This window comes from Cricetulus griseus, chromosome X, assembly GCF_003668045.3.
Source record: "Cricetulus griseus strain 17A/GY chromosome X, alternate assembly CriGri-PICRH-1.0, whole genome shotgun sequence".
Classification (NCBI taxonomy): domain Eukaryota; kingdom Metazoa; phylum Chordata; class Mammalia; order Rodentia; family Cricetidae; genus Cricetulus; species Cricetulus griseus.
The window spans coordinates 37,708,070-37,724,954 of NC_048604.1; the positions used below are offsets into that span (position 1 = coordinate 37,708,070).

Sequence of the window (16,885 nt, forward strand, 5' to 3'; positions counted from 1 at the left end):
TTGAGTCAGACCATTTAAGACTTGGTAATCCAAAATTAAAACTTTGGACCTGATTCTATAGACATTGCCTAGCCATTATAGGGTTTTAAAAATATACTCCAGGCCAGGTACAAGCCTTTAATCCCAGCATTCAGGAAGCAGAGGCAGGTGGATCTCTATGATTTCAAGGCCAGCTTGGTCTACATAGTGGGTTCCAGGAGAACCAGGACTATATAGAGACAGAATCCAAAGAAGCCTCTGACAGCCATGATAGAACCAAGGGACACTGGGCAATGGATAGAGTAAGGAGGAGACTGAAGGGAGAAACTATGCTTCCTCTTGAAAAGTAAGGCAATAGAAAGATACCTAGATACAGATGGAGGAGAGGGTTCCAGTGCAAGATGTTGTAACATAGTGGCAAAACCCAAGCTGTGTGGACAAATAAAGGAATGGTAAGGGAGGAAGCGATGGAAGGTCTCTGAAGAAAAATGTCCCAGTGAATGAGATGTGTATATGATGATAAAAGATTGGCTTTCCCTTGTTCCTTCTTACTCCAAATTGGGTGCAAGGGGCAATGCCATTCCTGGAGTACTTTAAACAAGTAGTAGAGCAGAAAAAGCAATGGACTCAGAGTTTGGATTCCTGTGTTCTGATCTCAGCTTTGCTGCTTACCAACTCTGTGACCTTAGGCAAGTAACTGCTTCTCTCTGGGCTTCCTGTTTCCTATACTTAGGGCCCTCTTAGCTCTGATATCTGTTCTTGATACTAACTTTTCTCTTCCCTGACTCTTTTAGGTACCGTAGTGAAAAGATGACCTTGAGTTATGCTGAATACCTTGCTCATCGCCAGCATCATCACTTCCAAAATGGCATCGGGCATCCCCTGCCACCATACAACCATTATTCCTGACACTGAGCCGCACAACCAGTCATTGGGCCTCTCTGCAGACCTCTTTCCAGGAGACCCTACACCTTCTTGGTCTAGCTATCTCTTTTACTGTACCATTTTATGATGATAGTTTCCGTTGCCATGGTGAAGCTTCGACATTGTCAGTTAAGACCATCATGGTAACGGGTAGGAAAAATGGCATTTGTTAAGAAGATCTTGTTATTATTTTAGATCCTTGATTTTTTTTGCAGCACATACAACTTTTGGAGTTTTCTTTCCTTACAATATTAGGTATATTTTTGCTTTACTATCCCAGTCGGGTTTCTGTCCTTTTATCCCTTCCTCCTTCCTTCTTTTGACTGTGGATGGAAGAAAGTATGCAGTTTTTGAGGATTTAGTAGGTTTGTTTTAGTATTTCTCAGTAAGATAGTCATTTTTGATAGCTGAGTTGGGGATTAATTCATAACAAATTCGGGTATTTGTATATTACTCTTGAATTTGTGTAAAATTCTCTTTGCTATGACGGCTTTGTATTTGAGTCAAGTACATGTTTTTCCCATGGTTAAAAAAGTGAGCTTTAGTTTAAGTAAACATTCAAAGGTCCATGATAGGGCTTGTGACAGAGAACAAGAAACTGTTGACGCCTTTTGTGCTGGTTGTGGTAGAAGAGACAGCCTCATCAAGCTATAGAACCAATTTCCAAACTAAATCACTGTTTTAGAAAAGCATAAGCTACCTTTCCCATGGGCTGCAGGAATCATTTTGAAAGGCAGCAAATATTAGGAAGAGATCAGATGCAGAACTTAGTGCCTTTGAGAAGACTATAATTAAGTCAAATTAAGAGGGGTTTTAAAAAGGCAATTTAGAAGAATATTCTTGTAAAATTTTATTGTTTCTATATAAGAAACAACAGATTACACAAATTCCTTACTCCAAAGTATTTTTTTAGTGAAAAAAATTATTTTGAGCAAATAACCAAAAAGACATTTGTCTATTTTATATTAATTTAAATTTGTTAGCTTTAGGTTTCAATGAGTCATAATTGGTAAGAGACAACTTTAGCTACTAAGACATGATAAAGATAATCTAGTGAAAAGTTCCTTCATACTATGACTTCAGATTTGTCTATCGTGGAGACAGTGCTGTTTCCGAGATCCTGTAAAGAGTTTGAATCTCTTTCTGCACTACATACTTTTGATAGAAACATATTTCTGTGTTGACAGAGATTATGTTGGACCTGTGAAGATGGCATTCAGATATATTACTTAGAGTCCAGCTCATTTGCAGGGCTATTCTTCCCATGGCTTAACCTAAGAGAACTTACTAATGTCAATGGGAAGCCCTTATGTTTATCCCCCAAGAAAACCCACAGATGATTCTGGCAAAAGATGACCTTTGTTTTATGGCAGTGTGGATATATATATATATATATATATATATATATATATATATATGCATATATATTATATATATGGGAAAATATATAATTTTTCAAGCAGGAGGTCAATATAACAAGTGGTGAGTGAAATTATGCTGCAGAATGTGTATTCTAAAACTATAACATGCCGCTGACTATTGAAATGGTCAAGCTTATACATTTAATTGCTATGATAAATGACAGACTGGTAGTTCAGAAAATCTTTTTCTAGTTTGTAAGACAATTGGCTGGATTCATTCTGCTTGCGACCAGAGCAAAGTATACAGCTTTAGTTTTTGATGAGGGTTCTTCAAAGTTTGGTATTCCTTCATCCACAGCATCCATTGTTGAAGTAACCATTTTCAGTTATGATGCCTTAACTAAGAAGCCAATTGCTAGCCTGAAAGGCAGTCTCGATAGCCCGTTCCACCTAATGCAGAGATTTGTCAGAATGCTTCCAGGCTTTAGAACTGGCTTTTAAGTCCTGTTCCTTCTGCTTGGAAGCATATTGGGATAGATTAGTCTTTCAGTATAAAAGCAAATGGCTATCTGACATTTTCTTGCCCTTATAGGGAAAGTGAGCACAAGCTGAATGGTATTGTCTGCTGCAAAAAAAAAAAAAAAGAAGAAAGAAAGAAAGAAAGAAAGAAAGAAAGAAAGAAAGAAAGAAAGAAAGAAAGAGAAAAGTAAATGAAACATATAAATTGAAGAGAGACAGAATAGACCAATATTGTTGTGAAATCCATCTTATCCATCATCTCATCATTTCAATAGCTCCTCGTCCTGGGTGAGCTTATGGCTAGTTTTTTTTTCTGTTGTTATTGTTTTTAAAGAAAAGATCTATCACATGCATATATGCATGTATGTGTACATATACTTACACATGCATACATGCATATGTGTGTGTTTATGTATTTAACGGTGCTAATCAATCTTGAGCAGGTCACGTGACTGGTCATGCGGACTCTAAGAATCATATCAGATTTTTTAAAATCCTTGATATATGCAGATGTTCTACAGATTTTCTTACCAGTGTAATAATATTATACTGAAGAATAACCATCCTGCAGGCTTCAAAGGACGAGGTCAGCAATATTTCCCACCATGGCTTGGGGGGAAAGGATAGTGTTGTCTCCTTTTGTATTCAAGTTGATGCACAGTGCATTTTTGTGTCTAAGTAGCTGTTGACTAAAAGACTTTGTAGTGTAAAGGGTATTATACAAACTATAATGGTGTGCTTCAAACAAACAGATGCTAGGCCCTTTCACTTTTGTTGTGTATTATAAAGCTGTTAACTATGTGGTTTGAAATAACTTTGAACATGTGGAAATATGTAGCATGTGTCTTTAACGCAGACAAAGATTCTAATTGCACAAGTTGTGTTCTAGCCAGTTGTGGTTTATTTGTTCAGAAACACAAATGTGAATTGCACTCTTTATCACCAGAATATTTTATAAGTTCCGTGATCTTTAAACAGCTGAGAAGTAATACTTGAACTTCATTTGAGTAGCACAAAGTTTACAGAGCCCCTTTTAAATGTTAATTAGTTCCAATTAAGTTTTTTGGTTTTGTTTTTGTTTTTGTTTTTGTTTTTGTTTTTGTTTTTCCAAATGCAACTGGGTATTTCCTTGGAAAACAGTGTGTATTTTAGTTTGGTATGTAGCAAATGGCTTCCACTTCTGGAAGGTTTTATTGTTCTTAAACAAGGTCAGCCAGGTACCAGATTCTAAAAGAACAATTGTCCCCCCCTCTCCCCCCGTCAAGTGGCCTTCTGATTGCACGAATGTGCTACTACTCTCTTCAATCGCCCCCCTAACCCACCCAGAGGAGGTCAGTGAAAGTGATGGAGGAAGTGCAAGGCTTGCTCTCCCCCCCCACCCCCCACACCTCACATAGGATGTCCAGTCCCATGCAAATGGTTCCATGCACACACATAGCACACCGGAAGTTTGTATACTGGCCTCTTTCCCTGTCTTCAAATGTGCAAGAATTCGAAATTGTCATCTGGAATAGGTTCCATCTCTTATGTGTGTTAGATCAAACCAAAGAAGCCCCCAGCCATGCCCAAATGCTGCTCCAAAAGCCTGCCTTCCAGTCCTTACAAAAACCTTGCAGGATTAAATGTGTTAACTTTTTTATTTTTGTACAGTTTCTAAGTGATTTTTTGCTAGTGATGTGAAACTGAATTAAGTTTATTTGAGGAGTGTGAGCACCTCCTCCATTTAAATAAACTGGTGACTTTCCTTTTATTTTTTACAAGTGGAAACCCATTGTGTGCCTCTCGATTTCAGGGTTTCTGAATTCATTATTCTAAAGACCAGCATTGATCCTTTATATACAAAGATAAGTTTTCCTTGTTTTTTATTACTGTTTCAGAAGAAATGAACCTTTTATTTTGCTCCAGACCCAGTAACTGCGCTGGTACAAAGACGCACTGAGAAAAACAAAGCAAAACAAACAAACAAAAAATACTTTTGTAACCACCTCTGACTGCTTTTGTATATCAAAGTTGATTACTTTTGAGATATTTGGATCTAGTTTCTAAGTTATTTTAGTGTTTTATATGTTCCCCAAAATTACTTTGAATCAGTCACCAGCATAAAGAGTTTTTGGTGATGCAACGGTGAGACTTGTAACGAGCAAAAAGCTACCTGGAGTAGCTCGTCCTTCCTTTCTTAGTAACCTGGTGTTTTGATTACAGTGAGACATCATGGATTACCTGAAACCCCTTCATTATAACTAGGTCCTCCCTCCTTCCAGATTGAATTGCTTACTAGTTTGAAGAAGCTATTGGAAGTGGGCATTTTATATGACCTATAGTATGGCTTTAAAATATTAAAAATGAACAAAAAAGAAAAAAATATGAAAAGGTTTATGTGGGTCTGTATGGTATGGCTGTGGAAAGATATTGTAGTAGTTTTGACACTATTGTTATTACCTTTAAAATCATTTACCCAATAAAATGTTAAAACTGAATCTTTGTTTTGGAATTATTTATTTTTTTAACCTGCCTCATACTGGGGTGTTAGGGTCATTGGTCCTTCTGTGTTTAAAAGACAGGATCTCCTGTCCCTCCGGCTGGCCTCAAAGTCACTTTATAGTCAAGGGTAGTGGGGCATTCATGAGATGTGAAGGACATTGGTAAATTAGAGAAAACTCCTGATTAAGTGCAAACCATTTCTTTAACATCAAGCTTTGCCCCTTTTCAGAGTATAGCTTGAACCCGGAAAATGTTCTGAAGGTGGTGGCAACCCAAGGGTTGTCCACAATGGGCATGCAACACACAGAGGGTGAGCACCATGTACATTGCTAGCTCCAGGGTGGTATTTGTGACTTGCCTGGTGGCTTCCAGCTTAAGGGAAATGCCTGAACATGAGGATAGGGCAACTGGGGCCACAACTTTCAAGAGCCAGATAAAATCTTGCATCAAGAAAGGCGGCACTTGCAGTGGGTGTCCCTGGCAGCTGCTGCAATGTGTCTATTCTCTGTGGAAAGGGTACCAACCAAATTGGTGACATTACCTCAGGCTCTTTATCAGTCACTTGCTGTCACACTTTCATTTTGCAATGTTTCAGCCTGAGTTGCTACTTGAATATAAACAGGACAATTTTCAGTTACATTGCTCCAAAGCCCCAGCACCATGTGAATTTTATAACACGTGCTTATGTATCATGGTAGGTAAAAACAGCCATCTCAGACCCTCCCTAAAGAACTGTTGTGGTTTGGGCTAGTCCTCTATGAAGGCAGTCATCTTTTGCTTGTGGTTTATTCATTTTCATCATTTGTATTTAATGGAACATTAAGACTTCTTAATCATTTAGGCCATATTAATTGATTCAGGTAGAATAAAGTAACATAATAGGCTCACAGCATTCCTTTTATGGCATCGTGATGCACTGAATGGTCTGCACAGATTTCAATTTCACTAATCACAACCCACCTCCCTCAATTCTTCCTTGAATTTCAGTATCCCCTCTTTAGATTTCATACTCCACTGGGCACCTTTTAAACAGCTCCACTACTTTCAGAAGGCAAGTGTGGCTTTGTAGGCTGAGGCACTTCCTCTCTGTTCTTGGGACATCATCATTACCATGGTACCCTGCCTGGGTGAGCTAAGGAAAGTGGTGGCGGGTAGGGTGGGGAGAGAATCACCTCTGACTCTGAGCTGCCAGCTAGGAGCACTGGTGAGTAAATGGCTGCCCATTCAACATGGCTTATCCTCCTTTTTTGGCTCTGTCTTTGTGAGCTGAGACCAGTGTGGGTTTGGAGCAGCTGAACTCTTGATAACTGCCCATCTGGGTTTGCCCAGGCTTTTCAGTTTCAAGAGGGAAACTGAATGGAAGACTGCAGCTGAGGTCAGCCCTTGTTAGACTGGTTTTTTTATTTGTTTTGGGGTTTGGTTTTGGGGTTTGGGGGCGGGGAACTGTATTGAAAGGCTGACTTCCATACTTGCAGCCCCCTACTTTCCAGATCCCAAGCCTGATGGAAGAAATCTCTCGAGAAATGGAAGGAATTATCTTCAGTTCCATTTAGAAGCCAAGCTACTTTTGCCAAAAACTTGGATGGCATCTCTTTAAAATGATCCTTTAAGAGGGGAGGTATAACTCAGTTATAGAGTTCTTGCCTAATGTGCCCTGAGGCCCTGGATTTAATTCGTAGCACCACCAAGAAAAATGGCCCTGTAACAGAATACAGACTTCTTATCTGTAGGGGATGGGTGCCTGAAACCCAACAGTAGAAAAGCCCATACAGTACTTTTCCTTTTATTAACTATAATGTAGCATAATTTATAAAGTAGGTACAATAAGAGATTATAACTAAGAATAGGTACAATAGCATGCTGTAATACAGTCACCAGCTTCACTACTCCTGAATGTGTGACCATTATTAAGTAAAATAAAAGTTCTGTGGACCCAAATACTATAGTACTGAATGGTCAGTCTGATAATGAGATGTCTGCTAAAAGTGGCTAACGTGTGTGTGTGTGTGTGTGTGTGTGTGTGTGTGTGTGTGTGTGTGTGTGTGTGTGTGTTAGACAAAGGAATGACTCATCCTGAATAAGAGACAGTGAGTGGGATAGTGTGAGATTTCCCCATGTTACTTCTTACACAATGCAACTGAAAACACATACTGCTTTCTGTCTTGATCTTGGTGGCTGACCCTCTGGAACGCGTGCCCAGCCCAGCCCAGCCATATCGCTGCCTCAGACCCAAGTGCTGGTTGAAAACTATAAGAAACTAGTGAGATGAATGCCTTGAAGTTGGTTCCCAGGGGGTAATGCCTCCAAGATGAAGTAGTCTCACATGTAGTGGCCAGGGTTGCCTGGAACCCACCATAGGATTAGGGGTAGCATGGCGGATTCATTGTCACTTTGTTGCTGAGATACCTGCTGAAGTCCCATTTTCCAGATAAAGAATGGGGGCTGTTTAAGAGTATCCAGGAGACAGGCGGTGGTGGCACATACCTTTAATCCCAGCACTCAGGATGCAGAGGCAGGCAGATCTCTGAGTTCGAGACCAGCCTGGTTTACAAAGGTAGTTTCCAGGGCAGGCCCCCAAACTACAGAGAAACCCTGTCTCAAAAAAAAGAAAGAAAATTCTGGAATAGCTTTGTACTAATTGGTTGCACTGAAGATAGTTTCCACAAGTTATCAACATATTAGGGATTAGGGGGTTCAAGTCAGAGTTCTCTGGAACTCAGAGATCGGTCTGCCTCCGGAGTGCTGGGATTAGAGGCCTATTGCTACCAGCCTGGCTATGCCATGTTAGGGATTTTTAAGGTGCAAGCAAGAAGGGGATTTAATGGACACTCATGCTAGATCATTAGAATATGTTAGTATAGGAGGCGGTGCTTGTATCCTTCCGCATGCTAGGACAAGTTCTTTGTTAGTGCCTAGCCATGTGCCAGCGGTCAAGATGTCACCAGCCTGTATATTGTTGCATATCACTAATTTTCCAGAATCTTAAATAAAGGCTTTTCCTGTGTCACCCCTCCCCCCCAACAGCCAAACCAACAAGAAAACACAAATACTTGTTTATTTTTGGAATCTTGTATTTAATATTTTTGGACTGTGGTTGACTCTGAAATCATGGAAGGCGATTGGAAGTTCTGGAATGTTGAGCAGGTCCTGTGTACTGCGTATCTCCATTCCTTTAAGTGGGACCACTCATGGAGAGGGCTGGCGTATGCTTTATTGTAAGCAGGCGTAGACCTGCATTTGCAGATTTACATCCTGGCCACGGATTACTTATTTATACTGAGGGAGTTGGAAGGTGTGCTGTCTTAGTTTGTAGCATACAGCCGGGAGGGACTGTCTTGAATGTCTCTGTGCTCATCAACTACCCTGGCATCCGTGAGCGCTCGCTCCGTTTCCAACACATCTAGGTCAGGAGACGTGGCTAATTTGTTCAACCATTAGTCTCCTTTCAAAGTGGAAGGAGCTGCTTTTTTTTTTTTTAAATCAAAATCGTAGTTGTCACTTGACAGTGTTAAAAATAGATGTAAAGGATCTCATCGCTGTACACACCAAATGGATGCCAGTTGCTTATAACATTAGGAATAATAACACTGTTTTCCTGACTACAATAGAGTTGTGATTGGGGAGAGGGAGTTGGAGTTAGTTTCCAGACTCCATTTCTTTCTATATTTTAGTTTGGCTGGGCAACAGCAAGAAGGCCTTAATTTGCACAAAGAAAAGGCACTCTATTGTGCTACATCTCATAGCAGTGGGTTTGTATCTGCTTAAGCTATAAAAGCCCAGCACAGCTACAACCTGAACCAGTGAGGGAAAGCTTACAAGAAGTTCCAGCAGGAAGAAGCATCACCCCTATTGTGGAGCAGAAATGAGTCAACTTGCTTCTGCTAATTGACAGTGGGTATCTGTTCCCCGTCTAGATGTAACATATGAGGTGTTTTCTTCAGGTTTTTTTAATTACATTTTAAAAATAGTGTGTACTTGAACACACATGTAAGTCTGTTGTTTGAATTCTGTTTATGGAAAACTGGAACGGTTACAATAACCCAGGGATCTCACAGGACAATCCAAAGATGACTGCTGGAGTCCCAACTGCGAGTTTTTCTGGGAGCCACTGGGAAGGCATCATTAGATGAAATGACCGCCATTTTTGGCCTTTTCCTCCCAAATGTCAGGCTCAATGTGATCCATCAATATTTATTGAGTGCCTGTGGCCTTGGAGTCACAGTGCTTTGCTTGCTTACAGAATGAATATCATGTAATTGCAGAAGACAAATTAATAATCTGGGCTAAGAATTGGGAGGGGCATACAAGTTAGTTCTTGCTGCAAAACTTCAGACTGGACCCAGACAGCTGTGGCTTGTCATCATCATAGGGTTTTTCTAAATGGCTTCCACCTCAGAATGATGTTAAGAAAAATGGCATTTTAATTTCTGGCCCTCCAAACATGTCCATGCCATAAACTACTCTATATGAAGCATACTAATGCATTGTGAGTAAAACTGGATTTCCACCTCTCCCCCCACCCAGCCTCACCACGTGGCTGTCTTGTTTCCTGTGAGAAATGTGCAAGCTCGAAGGGATCCTTCGAGAAAAAGGTTTATGGACATGCAGAATGATATCTGGAAACTGAAAATTGTATTCATGCCTGTGAATCCGCCCTCTGCCAGGCACATGGCCCTTCCTGGCACCAAGCCAGAGGACAGAGATAAGAGGAAAGAGTCTAGGCCATTTGCTCCAGGAGGCTGCCTTTGGGCCGGAGATGAAAGTGCACAGCAAGACTCCTAGTCAAATGCTGATCCCATAGGAGGCAAAAATCCCTTCATGGGGCAGGCAGAGACAAAGAATGACAAAGGTAAATGACAAGGGAAGGAAATCAGAGTAACTATGAATCACTTGTTACGTAGGAAGGGGCAAGGAGGCACAATTAAGTGGTGGCTATTTTGAGACCGGAAGCACAGCCATTCTGAAAATGCCACTTGAACTGACAGAAAGCGGCCAAGTTGTGGACACGGACTGAATATCAGGTGATGCAAAACTGGAAATGTTTGTGTCACTTTCTGTGAAATTTGCATTTCCTCCTAAGTGATACTCTGGAATGATCCACAATGGTACATACACACTATGGTTTTCAGCATAAGACATAATAGGGAGGTGGCCAGATAGCTGGATAGAACATAATAGTGCCTACTCAAGCATAGCCTGGCAGAATATAAAGAGAGTGGCATGAACTGGAAGGAGTGGGAAATGCCATGAAAAAAGTACTGTGTGTGTGTGTGTGTGTGTGTGTGTGTGTGTGTGTGTGTGTGTGTGTGTGCACTCGCGCGCACATGTGTGCAAATGACACCTAAAGAGGCTAGAGTTCTCTGATCCTATTGAGCTGGAGTTACAGGCATTGTGAGGTTGTGAGCCACTAAACATGGGTGCTGGGCCTTCTGGGTAGAGCAGTACACATTCTTTACCACTGATCTATCTGTCCAGCCCTGAAAACCCCATCTTTTTGAGGAACAGTGCTAGTGTGAGCAATGTAAATATTTCCCTATACTCTCTCAGACTTCAAACATCTCAGACTTCAAACATCCAAGAATCATAGTCAAAGACGTAAGTGTGTGGCCTTCATCGCTAGTGTAAGTGAAGCCATGTGCCTTGGTGATTTGGGTCTTGTTTGTCTTGCCATGCATATCTAGTGATAGCAACCCTAAATGACAGGTTTAAGAGATATGGGCTGACCCAGTTGTTCAGATAGAATGGATTCCTCTTCTGCAGGAGATTTGTATTCATGTCTACTCCTGTAGAATCTGCAGCCCTGAAGAAGGCCAAATAGGCATTGAACTGGCATAGGCTGGTAAAGCATGGGTAACACTTTTTGCTTTGTGGATAGTTATACCAGAAGGTACTGGGGAAAGGGATGCACAGGGTCGTTGGGGGTGAAAAAGAACCTGCTAGATTTAATTGTTTCTATTGGACATTTTCTTTGACTAAGGAAAACTCAGATTGTATACAATTCACCAGGTTATAGTAGGGAGTCTTAGTAACGTGTCTTTGGTGTTTTACAGCTTCCAGCTTTCAATTTCAAGACACTTGCATCACCCTATAACACCACTCCTCAACACCCACCCACGTCTTGGTACTGTTGCTTTTTATGCGTGAATAATATTTCATTGTATCATGGAGTGAAACTTGTTCATCCATCATAATGTCTTGGCTCTCAACAGCAGGGTGGCTAGGGACAGTCCTACACAAGTTTCTACGTGCATGGGTCTTCATTTCTCCAAAATACACACTTAGGCCTTTGTTAAAAATTGAAGCCATCTTAGTGGAGGTGACATGGCATTTCAATGTTTTGTTTGAGTAAGTGTCCCCAAAAGCCTATGTGCCAAAGGCCGAGTCCCCAGCCTGTGACACTATTGAGAAGCAGTGGGACATTTAAGAGGTGAGGACCTAGAGGGAGGAGTCGAATGACTCAGGCATGTCCTTGAAGGGGATATGGGGACCCTAGCTCCTTGCTGTCCACGTTTGCATCCAACAGATAGGAAATTCACACCTTTGTCCACCACTGGCTCTTATCACGATGTGCAATGGGCCAAGCCACCAAGGAGCCAGGACAGTTGTGAGCCAAAGGACACATTTCTTCTGTGTAAATCCATTCTCTCTGCTATCTGTTCATTTTGGCTTCTGTGCTTTGAGACAGGCTCTCACTTGCAGTGGAGGCCAGCCTGGAGCTCACAAACCTCTCACTCCCACATCCCTGACCGATGTGCACCACCACGCCCGCCTTCATTATGGTTTGCATTCGAATTTCTTCAATGACTAGGGATTCGGAATAATTTTTGGCATGCATATTGGTCATTGGTGTATCTAGGGCATATCTTTGGGGGAAATTTCTGTTCAAGTTCTTTGCTCAGTTATTACATGAACAATTTTTTTTAGTTCAGTTTTATTTGGGAAGGGTGAGGTGTTTTTTTTTTTTTCCTATCAAGTTATAAGAATTCTTTATATACTTGGGATATTCGGCCTTTATCCAAATTTATTAGTTTTAACTTGCTGTTTTGTGCTTTTTCTATCAAACCTAAGAACCAGGATCATAAAGATTTACCCTATGTGTTCTTCTATTAGCCCCTATAGATTGATTTAGCCTTTACATTTAAGGATTTGCTACGTTAATTTTTGTATGAATGTGAGGTAGCTATTCAAATTTCATTGTTTTGCATGTAGTTTCATGGCTAACCCAACACCATTCTCTCCCATTGAATGGCTTGGGCATCCTTGTTGAAAAATCAATAGATGATGAAGGTTTAGGATTATTTCTGGATTTTTCTATCATTTTCCATTGGTCTGTTTATCCTAGTACTGAATTTCCTTGCTTACAGTACCTTTGGAGTAAGTTCTGAAAAAACAAAGCAATGTTTTTCTTTTTCAATGCTGTTTCAAATATTCAAGACTCTGAGATTCCATATAGAAAGTGAAGGATTGATATGATGAGTTTGAAGAGAGGCTACAGAAACTTCAATAGAGGCAGTGGCTAGCTTTGGAGACCATTGCCATAAGTACTATTTTCCCAATTAACCTACACATGATATTTTATTTATGTACACATTTGACCAATATTTTGTAGTTTACTATGTACAAACCATTTACCTCGATTACATTTATTCCTATGTTTTTTTTTAAAATCCTTTACATGCTATCATAAATAGGAATTTCTTCATTTTAAATTGTTTATTCCTGGCATGCAGAAGCACAACTACTTTTGATGTGCTGGTTTTTATATCCTACAATCCTGCTGAATGTATCTATTGGCTCCCACGATTGAGTGCATGTGTTTTATGGGGTGTATTTATATACAAATATAATGACATTGTCTGCATATTGATAGTTTTGCTTTTCCTTTTGTGTGTGCATACACGCTCACACAATGCATGTGCACATCAGAGGACAGCAGGCATCATTCTGAGCAATGCCATCTACCTCCTTTCCTAGGGTCTCTCATTGGTCTGGAGCTCACCAAGTCAAAACGCTAACCAGTGAGCTCTCGGGACCTCCTGTCTCTGTTTCCCCAGTGCTGAGATTACAAGCATGTGTCATCATGTCTGGCACTTTACATAGCTTCTAAGGATGGAACTCAGTCCCTGCTTGAGAGATAAGTGCTTTGCTCACTAAACCACCTTTCCAGTCCCCACTTTTTCCTAATTTCCAAATTTGAGATGACTTTCTTTCTTTTTTTTCCTTTACAGATCCATTGTCATTATTCTTTGTGTGCAACACATCTTGATCATTTCCACCCCATTCCCCCAACTGACAGACACATCTCCTTCTCAGCAGCTTCATGTCCTCTCGTTATTAATATTTGTCTGTATTTCCTATATCACAATGAAATTCTTTCAGCCATAAAGAAAAGTGGAATCATGCTGTTTGCAGGAAAACGGGAGCAAGTAGAGAATTAAGTCCATCTAAGAAAGGAAAATGTCACATTTTTAAGTTCCCTTTCTCCAATTGGAGATTCCTAGAGTATATATCTAGGATGAAGACTTTCGCTCAACTACTCTGGCTAGGATTCCCAGTGCCATGTTGTTACTGGAGGTGTTAATAATAAACAGGTCTTCCTGATCTTAGGGGAAAAAAGTTCAGTCTTTTATTGGGCAAGGGAAAAAAACATCACCCACCCACCAGAAACAGAGATGGCATTTGACAAGAGTCAACACCCTTTCAGAATGAAAATATGGACAAATTCAAAATGGAAGGCAAATTCATTGCCATGATAAAAACCACTTATGACAAAACATGCCATCCGACTATATGATGGAGGCTCTGTTTGATGCATACGTACTTTGAATTGCTATATCTTCACTATTATTTATTCCTCTTATCAATAAAATGTACTTTGTTCCTTTTGTTCATTTGTTTGTTTGGTTGGTTTTTTTTTTTTTTTTTTTTTTGAGACAAGGTTTCTCTGTGTAGCTGTGGTTGTCCTGGAACTCACTCTGTAGACCAGGCTGGCCTTGAACTCACAGAGATTCGCCTGCCTCTGCTTCCTGAGTGCTGGGATTTAAAGGTGTGCGCCACTATCGCCTGCCATACTTTTTTTCTTATAACTTTTTATTCTAAAGTTGATTGTTTCATATTAGTGTAGCTACCACTTCAGCTTCACTATGGTTATTATTTGCATGGAAGTGCTTTTTTATGTGTGTGTGTGTCTGTGTCTATGTATGCCACATGTAGGCAGGTGCTTTCAGGGGACAGAAGAAAGTGCCAGATCCCTTGGAGCTGGAATTACAGATGGTTGTAAGCCTCCCTGACATGGGTGCTGAGAAACAAGCGCAAATCTTCTGGAAGAAAGCACTCTTAACCTCTGAGCCATCTTTCTAGGCCCAGACGGTTTTTAATCCATTCTGCCAATATGTGTGTTTTAGTTGCTGAATTTTCATTTAGTTATATTTAAAGTGAGTGTTGATAGCTAAGTACTTAATTCTGCCATTGTGTAAGTTTACTATATCTCTTCCATTTATTTTGTTTCTCAGTTCATGTTACTACCTTATTTTGTGTTTGATGTGATATATTTTTGCAGTGTATTCTTTTGATTCCTTCCCCGTTTTCTTTTTTCTATAATTTTTAGTTATTTTTAATGATTAGCATGGGAATATATTGAACATCTACTAATCATTCCTTTCCAATTTTTCCTTTCAAACAGATTTTATTGTTTACAACAGTTTTAATTTCGCATCAAAATTGAACAGAGAGTTCCCCCACAGCCTCCCCTACTATCAGCATCCCATACCAGAACGATACAGACCTACAAAACCAGACTTGCAACAACTGCTGGACCTACATTGCCACATACTTATTAGCCAAAGTCTACAGTTTCCATTAGGGCATACTGCTGGTATTGTATATCCTTCAGGTTTGACAAGTGTATTGATAAGTGTATCCACAATCAAAACATCATCTTCCATGGCTTCACTACACTAAGTATCCCTTGCTTGTCATATCCATTCCCACAACCATAAACATTTAGGCACAACTCTTCATGGTCATTCCTTTGGAACAATTATAATAATATGCCAACACAATGAAGTGTGTCCTGTGAACTAAGAATCGTATTATACATTTTTCACTCGCCTCATGATTTTTTTCCCATTTTACAAAGTAAGAATGAAATTCAAACAAGTTGTCCCTTACGCAAGGTTACTTAAAGTGGCAAAGCCAGGATTCAAATCAAGCTTGTTGGGCTCCAGGGACTGGGCTTTTTACTGTTCATTCTTGGTCTTGCTGAAGATAGTAGTGATAACAGTGGTGGTTATGACGGCGCTGATTGATGGTAGTGGTGATGCTTAGCACTGATGGAAGCAGTTTAAAATATACCTGGTGTGGTAGGTACTCTACTACATCCTTATGTTAGCACTCTGAAGTGGGTACTGTTATTGCTTTCTTATAGATGACCAAACCGAGGCTTGGAGAAATTAAGACAACAACCTGCCTCGGAGGTAGAGAATCTACTGAGTGGAAACTAGTGACTACATTGAGGACCTCCTGTTGATGACCCACCATCTCGATATACAAACTGAGAACATAAAAGGTAAAGGACTAAGTCCATTCCTGAAAATGAATTGGTTGCTCTGGTTTTGTAGGTCTGTATCTGCAAACTGATAAGTTGGCCTGCTGTAGTAAGATCAATACCCACAACCTTGACTTGTGGCCACTCTCTTTTGCCAGGACTTGGGTTGCAACTAACAGCGGTGCTTTCCTACAGACAAGGCCAGCTCTGCCTCAGCCATGGCTATTGTCTTTCTAGTCAGCGAAGAACTGTTCCCAGGCTTGTGGGTACATGAGTAGTGCTCAGAAATAGCCCCCTAATCGGCCTCATCAGCTTTGAAGGAGGCCACAGCAGGAGGGGCATAAGTAGGCCAACACTTTAACCCAGTTACGTGAGGGCAGCTCTAATCCAGGATGATCAGATCTTGCTAAACCCTCTAGGGAAAAATGTCCAAAAGCTGTTTCTTGACTCCAAGTATCCAAGGTTTGCTGCAGACACGCCTTTTTTTCTTGTGGAAGAGCATGACCTGAAGGTATAATGGGCCCAACTTAACTTGCAAGGCAGCCAGGACTGAGGGAAGGCTTTTAGCAGTTGGCAACTGCTCGGGCTATTGGAAATACCCAGGGTTCAAGTTGCCTCAGGTCAAACCATTGCTTTTCCTTGAAAGGCCCACTGGCTCCCTTTCCTCCACCTTGAGAAAGCCAGGAAATCATTGCCTTCCTCTGTGTGGGCCAGACAACCACTTACGTCAACCTGGATGCTTTTGGACATGCTAGGCTCTACCTGCTCTGTGCTCCCACAGCTGCCAGCTACCTCATGCCTGGCATTGACTAACCTAAAGTTCTTCAGGGAACCATACTGAGCTGTTTTTCTAGGCTGTGGTTGGAAGATTAAAAAAAACAAAACAAAACAAACAATGATGGGGGGAAAAAAAACTACCAGAGCTGTTGGACCTGTCCTGGTCTGGTTTGCCTGGCTCTCTCCTCATTATTTGGCACAGTGGTCTTCCTGATGAAGGTGTACTTGGCCTCCTCACTATTGTGTCCCCCAATCTAACTGTTGTGGGAGATAGTTCAACCGAGTGAACCCCTGAAGT

At 40.7% G+C, this 16,885-nt stretch overlaps 1 protein-coding gene across 1 annotated transcript in view; it reads left to right on the forward strand.

Annotated features, from left to right (window-relative positions):
* The window catches only part of Ammecr1 (AMMECR nuclear protein 1), a 109,494-nt gene extending 104,234 nt beyond the window's left edge, over nt 1–5,260 (forward strand). The window contains 1 exon segment of the mRNA XM_027433597.2: nt 774–5,260. Within this exon segment, the coding sequence (XP_027289398.1) occupies nt 774–888 (115 nt within the window). The 3' untranslated portion in view covers nt 889–5,260.
* The last annotated feature ends 11,625 nt before the right edge of the window (nt 5,261–16,885 follow it).